At 45.5% G+C, this 12,047-nt stretch overlaps 1 protein-coding gene across 4 annotated transcripts; it reads left to right on the top strand.

Annotated features, from left to right (window-relative positions):
• The first annotated feature begins 316 nt into the window (after nt 1-316).
• LOC140419416 (uncharacterized) lies at nt 317-11,289 on the top strand. 4 transcript variants are annotated; one of them, XM_072503296.1, is made up of 2 exons: nt 317-352; nt 8,355-11,289. In XM_072503296.1, the coding sequence occupies exon 2, from the start codon at nt 8,692-8,694 to the stop codon at nt 10,423-10,425; it is 1,734 nt and encodes a 577-aa protein (XP_072359397.1). In that variant the 5' UTR covers nt 317-352; nt 8,355-8,691; the 3' UTR covers nt 10,426-11,289. The 4 variants fall into 4 exon arrangements, with proteins under 4 accessions (XP_072359397.1, XP_072359399.1, XP_072359396.1 ...); XM_072503298.1 differs by having other exon boundaries at nt 321-402; XM_072503295.1 differs by lacking the exon at nt 317-352 and adding an exon at nt 416-1,183.
• Nucleotides 11,290-12,047: the final 758 nt, after the last annotated feature.

Genomic DNA, 12,047 nt, shown 5'->3' on the forward strand with positions numbered 1-12,047 from the left:
GGGTGCAGCAAGCAGTTAAGAAGACCAATGATATGTTGGCCTTCATTGCAAGAGGGATTTGAGTTCAGAAGTGGAGAAGTCTTACTGCAGTTATACTGGGCCTTGGTGAGACCACACCTGGAGTACTGTGTACAGTTTTTGGTCTCCCTACCATGGAAGGATATAGTTGCCAGAGAGGGAGTGCAGCGGAGGGTCAATCGGCTGATAGGGAGGTTGCCGGACTGTCCTAGGAGGAGAGATTGCTTCAATAGGGCCTGAACGAGCCCTGTTTCTCCAACCTAACCCTGGAGATCAAATCCCACATTCCTGGTGATTTCTGTTGGGAATTTGTACTGGATATTGTATGAGCTAGGTATGGAATTCAGAATCATAGGTTTTAGTGAAATGATAAAGCAGATTTAGGTGAGTAGTGAAATGAGTATGTAACCTATGTAACCTAATGTAATTTAGAGTAACCTCGTGTGACCTAACGTAATCAAACATAGAATAGATGACCTAATGTAATCAAGTATAGTTGATATGATCAAAGCAGAAGACCCAGAAAAGTAGTATAGCAGTCACTGATTAACGAAGGCAAACAATAGTCACTTGGGGGAACAATGAATACTGCTCAGTGGCTCACTTTAGTAGTTGACCATAATAAAAAAGAGAGAATAAAGTGAGCAGGTGTTTCCACACATTCGGCCTAAGTCAGCTAAACCACGATTGTTGCACAAGTAGAGAAGTGTAGATAAGGGCAAGAGTTATAACCACCATGGTTTAAGAGACAAAGAGAGGAAAAAGGAAGCGACCAATCTTGAATAAGACAGATAAAAGTCAACTAAAAACAATGGTGGCCAAAGCAAGGTCCGGCTGTAAAGTAAGATAAGAGAGATAAGAATCTTGAGATACGGAGCTGAAATGTACATAAAAAGACTGTAAGCCTGAGGGCTCATCGGATTGTTCCGGACATCCCGATTTTATTCTCTTGTGCTAGGTGAATAAAGTCTACTGCTTGGAAGATTGCTGCTCAGACTCTCTGTTTTAATCGGTGTAAACGAATTGTCGTCCTGGGGAACCACGACAAAATTGGCGCTGCGAGCAGGGTTGGTGAGAGATCGCCCAGAAAAGCATCTGGAAGGAGTGGCGGAGGCGGAGGTCCGACCGGGGCTGGACATCCCAAAGCCGGCATTCTGACAGCAAGGTAAGCAGATTTGTATTGCATGTAAATCCTTGTTGTCGGAAAAGGGATCTCGAGGCCCGGCGCACCCGGCTCTCTGCTGGTCCTGGATCTCCCCAACCCAAAAGATATCCTGCATAGGTAAAACTAAATTGTGTAAAATATTTTGAGAGACTGAGTCTGATCTGAAGAGTAGAGCTTTGCATGCAAAAGCGCGCTGAGAATACTGTATTGTCTGTGAATGGGTAAAAAGTGAGACGGGAAAAAGGCCGAACGCTAAAGTAATGCAATTAGGTTAAGTCAAGCGGTTTGGAGCGGGTTTTCAGGTTACGACTTGCCCAGAAGAGAGTAAGTGTGGGAAAATCTGCCAGTCCAAACCTACCCAGGGCCTCGGGTAAGGGACGTCAACCGAGAGGGAGAGAGATCAGTGAGAGATCGCTCTCTGACCTAATACGGTAGTCAAAAGCACAGGAGTGGAATCTAACCCAGAGAAGGGGATTAGCAGCTAGAATAGAGGAAGTAAACGACCAATTTGAACAAACTAGTCTGAGGTAGCGGCGTGGAGGACAGAAATAAGAGGGAGAGTCGGAACACAGGTAGAGTAATAACTAACAACTTGGAAAGATTACACTGACGAAACCGCCTGGTGGCGAGATTGGTACAACCGGTTGAGAAGAAAAAGGTCAGGGGATTAAAAAGGATAATAACAAAAACGGAAGCAACACTGGATTGGAAAAAGATTACACATATAACTAACTTAGAGGAGATAAAGAATGAGTGGCCGTATGTAAACTGGGAAGGAATAGCCGATAGGAATTGGATAGACGAAATAAAATTGGAAACTCTAGAGAAATTAATAAAGGAATCCGACCGATACAGGGTTTCTGTACACATAGACGAGCAAGTGAAAACCTACTACCCTATAGCCCGGGAGAGGAAGATAGTGCCGGGACAGGGGACTACGGGGAAGTGGATATCGGGACCCCGGTTAGAGTTACAGATATTGGCAAGGGAAACCCAAAAGAAAGGTAAACAGGGGACTGAGCACGGAAAAGCGATACAGCGAGTAATAATCACTGTGATACCTAACTCTGACAGATTAAGTGATAAAAATTGTGACAGTAGTCCGAAAAGACGAGTAATGGCACACAAAGTTAAAACACCAGTGGAGATATTAGGGGATAAGTTCCCAGCCCTCAGGGGAGATATAGAACACGTCTCTAAAAAGTGGGCCAAAAGAACAAGTAAGACCAATACGCAGTGGCCGGAGGAAGGCACATGGGACACAGAGAGGTGTGGGGACCAGAAGGGAATGATAAAGAACTATAAAATTAAGGATAGGTCGAGCAAAAGAAGGGAGAAGCGAGAAAAGGAGTTAGAGATACTAGCACTATTCGAAAGAGAGGGGAAAGAGAGAAGAAGGGTATGGAAGGGAGATAGGATGCAGATGCCAGTGCAACTTCAGGAAAAAGCAGAATTGGAAGATCCAAACGTAGCCCCGCCCCCATACTTAGGGGAACAGAGCTCTACGGGACTGTACCCAGTTATATCAGGCACAATGAATTTTGAGGGAGAATATAACATAGAACAGATGACGAAGGAAGAATGGGCACAAAGGGAGAGAGAAAAGAGACAAGGTATAGAAGAAGCGGCTAGGAAAACAGAAGAGGATTTGGATGGGCTGAGCCAAAGGAGAAAGGAGTTGGAGGAAGAAGTAAATATGGTAGAACTTTTGAAATGGGCAAAGAAGGTAATGAAAGTGGATAAGGAACGAGAAGGGAAAGGAAAGAATGTTAGAAAAGAATATGAGTGGAGAGCAGAAGATGATCCCTCCGAGTGTGGAAGTGAGACACCACAGGGAAAAATAGAAGGAAAGAGAGTCGGAGTGAACAGAGAGGAAAAAGAAAGAGAGGAAATATGCTGGGAAGTGCACAAAGGGGCAGACAGACGAAGATTGGGGAAAGCATGGATGTGGAAGCACCCAGAGAAAAATAGAATAGAGGGAAAGATGGAAGGAGAGACAGAAGAGAGTAGTGAAGACGAAGGGGGACAATCAGTGTTAGGGGAACAAAGAAAATCAACGCGGAAAAAACACAAACCTGTGAAGTTTCCAGCTGAGGATAGGAGAGAGAAAAGGATGCTCCCGGTGATTCTGAAGGGTGGCAGACTGCAGTATATCCCTTGGTCAGGTCAGGATTTGCCTAGTTTAATTAATGAATTACCCAATATTTTGGATGGAGCTGGAAGGTGGATTGGACAGTTGGAGGCAGGAATGGTGGGAAAAAGGATGGCACTGGGCGACATCAAAGCTCTCCTGACAAAGGTGCTAGGAATGGACCAAATGGCGGAAGTAATGAGACGTGCTGGCATCCCGACCGCAGCTTATGACCCAGAGGTAGATGGGACACTCATGGACCCGTATCGCCACGACATGTGGCAGGCACTGCGGGATATATACCCCAACCGAATGGATGTAAAAACCCTAAGGGGAGAGCCATTGGGTGAGGAGGAGAATGCAGCTGTGTATGTGGAAAAGCAATTAAAAAGATGGAGAAGGGACACGGAAAGGGACATTCTAATAGACCCGCTGACCAACTCCATGTTCCGGGCTGCAATCCTAGAGGGCTTGCCAGCCTCAGCTAAGACAAGACTGGAGGAAGTAGTGGGCTTGGACTCAAAAAGCTACCGAGAGTTTGTGGATTATGTTGCCCATGCAGTAGAAAGACATCGCAAAGATGAAAAGAATGCAGACAAACAGCTGAAGGAGATACAACGTAAACTCCTTCAGGCACAGTTGGAGGAGATCAAAAGCAAGGATAAGATAAAGGCAAAAGAGGATCTCGTACCCAGAAAAATAGCACCGATGATGGTGGAGCAAAAGTCAGAGGAAATACCTGCACCAATAATAGGGGGGAGCGGAGATGGAGGCCGGCCCATCATAACCTATAACATTTCTGCCTTCCCACTGTCCATGAACCCAGAAGCCTATGGCCTAAATTATCAAAACCCATACGCCCTGCAAAGTCAGACTGACTGGAATAGAAATGGGAAAGGACAGGGAGGTGGTAGGCCACCCTATCAGAATCAGAGAGGACAGGGACAGGTTAATCATCAGACTCCGAGACAGGGACCATTGCCTGGCCCTTCAGGTGTGTGTTGGGGGTGCGGGGAGGCAGGGCACATAAAAAGGAATTGCCCGCGGAATTCCCACAGGCAGGGAGAAAACCAGCAGCAGACAGGCCAGCAACTGATCCAAGTGTCGCCGAACAGCATCCCGATGTTTCAAGGGCCGGTAAACCATCAGAGTCCCCCATAGGGAGGCCCAGAGAACCCCAAAATGGTAGGACAGTACGTACAAATAACAGAAACCGCAGAGCAGGAACCTATAGTTAACGTTAGAGTAGGAGGGATCGAGATCCCCATGATGATAGACACCGGCGCCACATGTACGTGCATACAAACGAAATATGCGGATCACTTACCATTGTCAAACCAGTTTGTAAAAACTGTGGGGTTCTCGGGGAAAGTAACATTAGCTCGAATGACGACGCCGGTGCCTGTTACCATTGGAAATAAGACTACCCATGTACCTATTTTAGTATGTGATAAAACTCCTTTAAATCTATTGGGAAGGGATGCAATCCTAGGTCTAGGACTGAAATTGGAATGCACTGAACAAGGAATTGATTTGATGGGGATGTATTCACTTGAAATACCAGGAAAAGAAAGGGTTAATGTATATTGGTTGGGAGATATAGAGGAACAAGTTAAAACACAGATATGGGAAGTTTGGGGAAAACTTATAGACGCCTGGGTTCCACAAGCCAAATGGCCAAGAACAGAATTACACAGTACAATGATATTTGATGAAAAGCAGGAACCTGAGGTACAGGAGAAATGGGAAAGGGAGGCGGGACGAGAACAGGAAATAAAGTCAGGAAGTGTTTTAATCGGACTAGAGGGAGCGGCCCTCACAATCGTTAGGAATGAATGGGTTGACAAATGGTTCTCTGTATCTGGAGCGGAGCCACATGTCACATTGAAAGTGAATCCGGGATATAGATCAAAAGACCTAGGACCAATGGTGTTGAGAGCACAAGACTTGGAATTTGTCCAGACAGACAATGTGGATATTTGGACGTCCAGCGATGAACAAATGATGAAAATAATTTTGGATGTTAAGATGCTTGGGAAACCAAAGCAAATAACAATAGGAGTGCAAATTGAGAAACAGGAACTGGAGTGGAGAGAGAGTTTAGAGCAGGATTTGAACTCCCTCCCGCAGGAGTTGTGGTCCAGACAGGACACGGATGTAGGGAGGGTCAAAACCGCTAATCCAGTTGAAGTCAGATTAAAGACAGGACGCCAGGGGCCTTATAGGCCGCAATACCCAATCAAGACAGAAGCAATTGAAGGAATTAGAGGAACGATTAAGGGATTGATAGAAGCAGGGGTATTAAAAGAAACCCGGAGCAGGTGTAATACACCGCTGCTACCGGTAAAGAAGGCGGACGGAGAAAAATGGAGATTGGTGCATGACCTCAGAGCAATTAATGAGGTAGTGGAAGATATGCCAGTAGAGGTTCCAAACCCTTACACCTTGTTGACAAATATACCACCTGAAAGTAGATGGTTTACTGTGATAGACCTATGTTCGGCATTTTTTAGTGTGCCGTTAGCTCAAGAAAGTCAGTATCTTTTTGCATTTACGTTCGAGGGGAAACAATACACATACAATAGGATGCCCCAAGGATTTAAACACTCCCCACATGTATTCAATCAGGTGTTGAGAGCAGATTTAAAAGGAGTACAGTTGGAAGGAACACTGATACAATATGTGGATGATTTATTATTATGCACAGAAACACAAGAACAATGCAGGAAGGATAGTTTAAAACTATTGGAAAGACTAGCAGAAGGGGGCCATAAAGTATCCAGGAAAAAGCTGCAGCTGTGCCAGAAAAAAGTAGAGTACTTGGGAAGAGAAATATCAGCAGGGCAGAAGGGGCTAGCTTCTCAGCAGATAGAAGCTGTACTAAAAGTTCCGAAACCACAGACGGTGGGACAAATGATGACAATTTTGGGAATGACAGGATTCAGTTCAGAATGGGTGGAAAGCTATGCGGAAAAAACGCAGGCACTACGAAAGGTAATGAAGGAGGCAGGGTGCGAAGAATTAAGAACCAAAATAAGATGGGATAAAGATGCTTCAGACGCATTTGAGAATATAAAGAAAGAAATGGCACAGGCACCAGCATTGGCTTTACCGACCTATGACAAACCCTTTGACTTATTTGTGAGTAACAGAGAAGCCGGATTTGCTACAGCAGTGCTAACGCAGGAAAATTGCAAGGGTAGACGAAGGCAGGCTGTAGCATATTACAGTACCAAGCTAGACGACGTAGCAATGGGATATCCTCCGTGCTATCAAGGCCTGGCAGCAGCTTGGTGGGCGTACGAAAAGGCAGCTACAGTCACAATGGGATATCCGATAAACATACATGTGTACCATAAGGTAGCTGAATTGATTGAAAAAGGGAAGTTTGTTCTGACGCCGGCTAGAATTCATCATTTTCAAATGCTGACCACATTCCCGGACATTACGATAGTGAAGTGTAATAGGGCCAACCCAGCTGACTATATGCCATTACCACATGAGGGAGAGGAGCATGAGTGTGTAAGAGAGACAAGAGTGTTTATGAAACTGAGGAAAGACTTGAAGGCAGATAGATTAAGCACAGAAGAGAAGAGGACGTTGTACGTTGATGGTTCGTGTTATAGGGATCATAGGGGAAATCATGCTGGCTATGCAGTAGTTGAACAGAGAGGGGAATCATTTGAGGTAATAGAGGCAAAAGAATGTGAGCAGCCATGCTCAGCCCAGTTAGCGGAGCTTGAAGCACTGACCAGAGCATGCGAGTTAGCAAACGGGGAAGCGGTGGAAATTTATACTGATTCGGCCTATGCCCACGGGGTCTGCCACCTGTTTGGGGCAATATGGAAGCAAAGGGGATTTATGAAAAGTGGAGGAGGACCAATACACCACGAAGGTCAAATCAGGGCTTTAATAAGGGCCATGATGGGTCCAAGAGAATTAGCCATAATTAAGTGTCAGGCACATAAAAAGGGAACGGATAGCATCACACAGGGAAACAACAAGGCCGACAAGGCAGCTAAAGAAGCGTCAGGATGCATTGAGGCTACGATGGCCCCAGTAGAAATAGCAAGGCCACACCCAGGGCCAGGTGTGGGGAATATCGAACCTCAAATCACATTAGACGATGTGGCACAGTTACAGGAGGAAGCCCCTGTAGCTGAAAAGACAATGTGGAAAGATAGAGGAGCAATACAGGGACAACATGACAAAATATGGAGAAATGGGGAGGGATTGGTCATAGCACCCACATCATTACTAACCATACTAATCAGCGAAGCACATGGAGTGGACCACTGTGCAAGAGGAGAGGTGGCTAGAAAGATCAAGAAGGAAGGATTCTGGTCACCATACCTGCAAAACTCAATTGACTACATATTAAGTCAGTGTGAGGTGTGTGCTCAGAATAATATCAGGAAGGGCATTACTGCCCCAATAGGGCATATACCCATTCCCGAAGGACCATTTCAACATCTATGCATGGACTATGTGGATATGGGAAAGGTGGTGAGGGGGAAAAGATACATGCTAGTGATTATTGATAGATTCAGCAGATGGATAGAAGCAACACCATCCAAAGATCAAGGATCTGGAACGGTGATTAACTTCCTGTCAAAAGAAATTATCCCAAGATTTGGCATACCCATGCAATTAAGTTCAGATAATGGATCTGCTTTTATAGGAAGGGCACTGAGAGAGACGCTCTCAGCGCTCCGGATAAAACAGAAGTTTGGATGTGTGTATCATCCTCAATCCCAAGGAATGGTGGAGAGAGCAAACGGGACCCTTAAGGCTAAAATAAGCAAAATTTGCAGCGAGACAGGAAAAAACTGGATGGATGCTCTGCCATTGGCTCTAATGCAATACAGGAGCCAGGAAAACAGAATCACACATTTGAGCCCACATGAAATGATGACAGGAAGAGTAATGCCGGTACCAAAGATCAGGGGAGCAGGGGGCCCCGCGCTGGAATGTTTAGATCAGGACGCAAGGGAGTATGTACGACAATTAACTATTATACATAGAACTATATTTGAACAGGAAAAGGCCAAGGAGGAGGAGAGCCCTGCAACGGAACACCAGATCAAACTTGGAGATCAAGTATACATCAGGAAGTTCCGGAGACGTTGGAACGAACCGAGACGAGAAGGACCGTTTGAAGTCACCAAAGTGTCTCCCACGGCGTTGCAAGTAGAAGGCAGTACACTGTGGTATCACTTGAACCATTGTACCAGAACGATAACAGGGGTAGGGGAGAGAAGGGAGATTGAAGACAGTGGCAGTGCGGATAGAAGTAGCAGCGAGGAAGAGATAGAAATACACGGGGAGAATCGTGGGGAGGAGGAACAGAGCCAAAGTAGAACAGAAAGAGTAGAGGATGATGAAAGTAGTTCTGTGCATGAGCTGGCTGATGATACAAATGCCCAGCCTGGGCCTGTTAGTCAAGGTGCCGGGGGAGGTGAGAACAGGGAGGGGGCCTCGTTCCCCACCTGGGACTTGGAAACTATTTCCTTCGAGGACTTCCTTGACCCGTAACAAAGGAAAGTGGGATGCAGAGGACATAAGGGTGCAGAATCAGGAAGGTGGAGTATTAAGACAAGCAAGACGTAAACGGTCAGTGAGCACAGATAATATGTGGGAGAAAGCACAGAAAAACATCTGGTGGAAATGGGCTGAGTATACTGGTAAGAAAAACAGTGATGGGAAAGACTGTGTGATATGTGCGGCGGAAAGACCACGCACCCAAGTAGCTGATATACCGTGGGGATCAGGAGACTGTTGGACCATGCTGCTAAAATGGAAAATGGAAAATTGCCGTACATATAACACATACACACAGACATATACGCATAAGAATCAGACTTACACGTATGAGACGATAAACTGTTCAGGATCCACATGTGATAACCTTTGTAAGGGGAAAATGCCGAGGTGTCAATTCCTATGTATCCTGCGTGCTGGGGCAAAAAAGCGCACCTACCATGTGGCCCAAGATTGTCCAATATGGCCAAAGACGGCAATGGACGCGGCCCCAGAGGAATGGAGGGTGGAGCCCAACTTACAAATCCAAGATTGCTATTGGAGGGAAGGCAGCACGGGAAGTAGTTTGGGAAACTACACAGGACAGTGTGAAAGGATTTGGGATATATCCGACATCCGTAGTCTGCTCAACCCTGCTGTTCCCGCCCGGACAGGGGGAATGCCACCCGCTCCTTATCTATTAGAAAATCAAGTAAATCAACTGGCCGATCTCTGGTGGCTTTGTGGCCCGGAAAAAGGGCTGCTGGCTCGATTACCACTGGATTGGAAGGGACTATGTGCCCGAGTTATGCTGGCCCAGAGCACTGTGATACTGCCGGTGGAAAACGGCATTAAATCACAAAGAATTAAGAGGGCATATACCCTTGACCCTAACATACAAATGGACGCAATTGGACAGCCCCGAGGCATCCCGAATGAGTTCAAAGCTAGGAGTGAAATAGCCGCGGGGTTTGAATCCATCCTTTTTTGGATCACACCCAACAAGAATACTGAGTGGATCAATTACATCTATTATAATCAGCAGAGGTTTATTAATTATTCAAATGCTGCCCTGGCGGCCTTGGGAGAGCAGTTGGATGCGACCAGCAAAATGGCGTGGCAAAATCGACAGGCATTAGATTGGCTCCTGGCAGAAAAAGGAGGTGTGTGTGTTATGTTTGGGGATCAGTGTTGCACATTTATCCCTAATAACACTAGTCCAGAGGGGTCATTTACACAAGCCATGAATAAGTTAAAGAATCTTGCGAAAGAAATGAAAGAAAATGCTGGGTTTGGACAGGGGGTATGGAGTTGGCTGGATAGAATGTTCGGAAGATGGGGGGCATGGTTTGCCAAGGCTGGAGCTGTAGCAATCACATCACTAATCATTCTGGGATTAATATTTTGTTGCTTTCTACCCGTCCTGAGATCCTTCCTTACCAGGGTGGCAGCACGGCAGATGGTGACTCGGGTGATACGCAATTCTCGCTCAAAAGGAAAAACAGAGGAATGGGGAAACTTTGAGCCGCCCCCGCTGAGTGAATTTACCATGACCTTGGTCGAAGTTGAAACTCGTCACTCTGTAAACTAACTACGATAGTGGAAGATCGTCTGGTGACAACGATAAGCACCTTGCTGAAATCCGCGGGGGACCAAGAGAACTTAGTCTGTACACAGGAATCAGTCTTTTTCCCTTCCCTCGACAAGGGTGGGAAGGTTTTTGGCTGATGACTGTCAGGAGCAGGCAATCTGGGGGAGCAACCCAAGAATCAGAACCTGGATAAACACATTATGATAAAGTTAGAACAGGGGCATTGATCCCTGACCAAAGTATTCGGCTCCTCCACATTGCCTGCAAAGAGTGATTAAAATAAAAATGCGAATGGGATCAAGCGAGGGGGTTATTTGAGCTTGGTAATTGAGATGAGGCTAGGAAATAGCCTCAAAGGGGGGACATGTTGGGAATTTGTACTGGATATTGTATGAGCTAGGTATGGAATTCAGAATCATAGGTTTTAGTGAAATGATAAAGCAGATTTAGGTGAGTAGTGAAATGGGTATGTAACCTATGTAACCTAATGTAATTTAGAGTAACCTCGTGTGACCTAACGTAATCAAACATAGAATAGATGACCTAATGTAATCAAGTATAGTTGATATGATCAAAGCAGAAGACCCAGAAAAGTAGTATAGCAGTCACTAATTAACGAAGGCAAACAATAGTCACTTGGGGGAACAATGAATACTGCTCAGTGGCTCACTTTAGTAGTTGACCATAATAAAAAAGAGAGAATAAAGTGAGCAGGTGTTTCCACACATTCGGCCTAAGTCAGCTAAACCACGATTGTTGCACAAGTAGAGAAGTGTAGATAAGGGCAAGAGTTATAACCACCATGGTTTAAGAGACAAAGAGAGGAAAAAGGAAGCGACCAATCTTGAATAAGACAGATAAAAGTCAACTAAAAACAATGGTGGCCAAAGCAAGGTCCGGCTGTAAAGTAAGATAAGAAAGATAAGAATCTTGAGATACGGAGCTGAAATGTACATAAAAAGACTGTAAGCCTGAGGGCTCATCGGATTGTTCCGGACATCCCGATTTTATTCTCTTGTTCTAGGTGAATAAAGTCTACTGCTTGGAAGATTGCTGCTCAGACTCTCTGTTTTAATCGGTGTAAACGAATTGCCGTCCTGGGGAACCACGACACTGGCTGAGGTTATTCATGAAGGCCCCGCCTTCGCAATCTGACCCCTCGCCCGAGGTGTGGTGATCCTCAGGTTAAATCACCACCAGTCAGCTCTCCCCCTCAAAGAGGAAAGCAGCCTCTGGTCATCTGGGGCTCTGGCGACTTTAATTTACCAGCAAATAAGACTAAATACAATTCATTAAAGTGACAGATCGCGCTTGGATTTGAAGATTCTCCAGCTCTCCCTTCGCCTGTATCCATCTTGTGGATCGTTCTAATTCAGTATTTCTTCCAAGCCTCCAATTGTCCAAACTCAATTCCCTTTTACTCCTGCTGACCATAACCAGTGTTTTCCATTCTGTCCTGATTGGAGTACGAGTCAATGCCTTGATGATTTAAAAATGTTTTCTCTGGTGGTGAGCTGCCGTCTTCATCTGCTGCAGTCCCTTAGGCGTGGGTATGCCCACTGTGCTGTTATGGAGGGAGTTCCAGGATTTTGACCCAGTGACAGTAATATATATTTTCAAAT

Source organism: Scyliorhinus torazame, chromosome 5, assembly GCF_047496885.1.
Source record: "Scyliorhinus torazame isolate Kashiwa2021f chromosome 5, sScyTor2.1, whole genome shotgun sequence".
Lineage (NCBI taxonomy): Eukaryota > Metazoa > Chordata > Chondrichthyes > Carcharhiniformes > Scyliorhinidae > Scyliorhinus > Scyliorhinus torazame.

Coding starts and splice junctions, on each gene's coding strand:
- LOC140419416 (XM_072503296.1), top strand. CDS start 8,692: ATGATGAAAGTAGTTCTGTGCATGAGCTGGCTGATGATACAAATGCCC.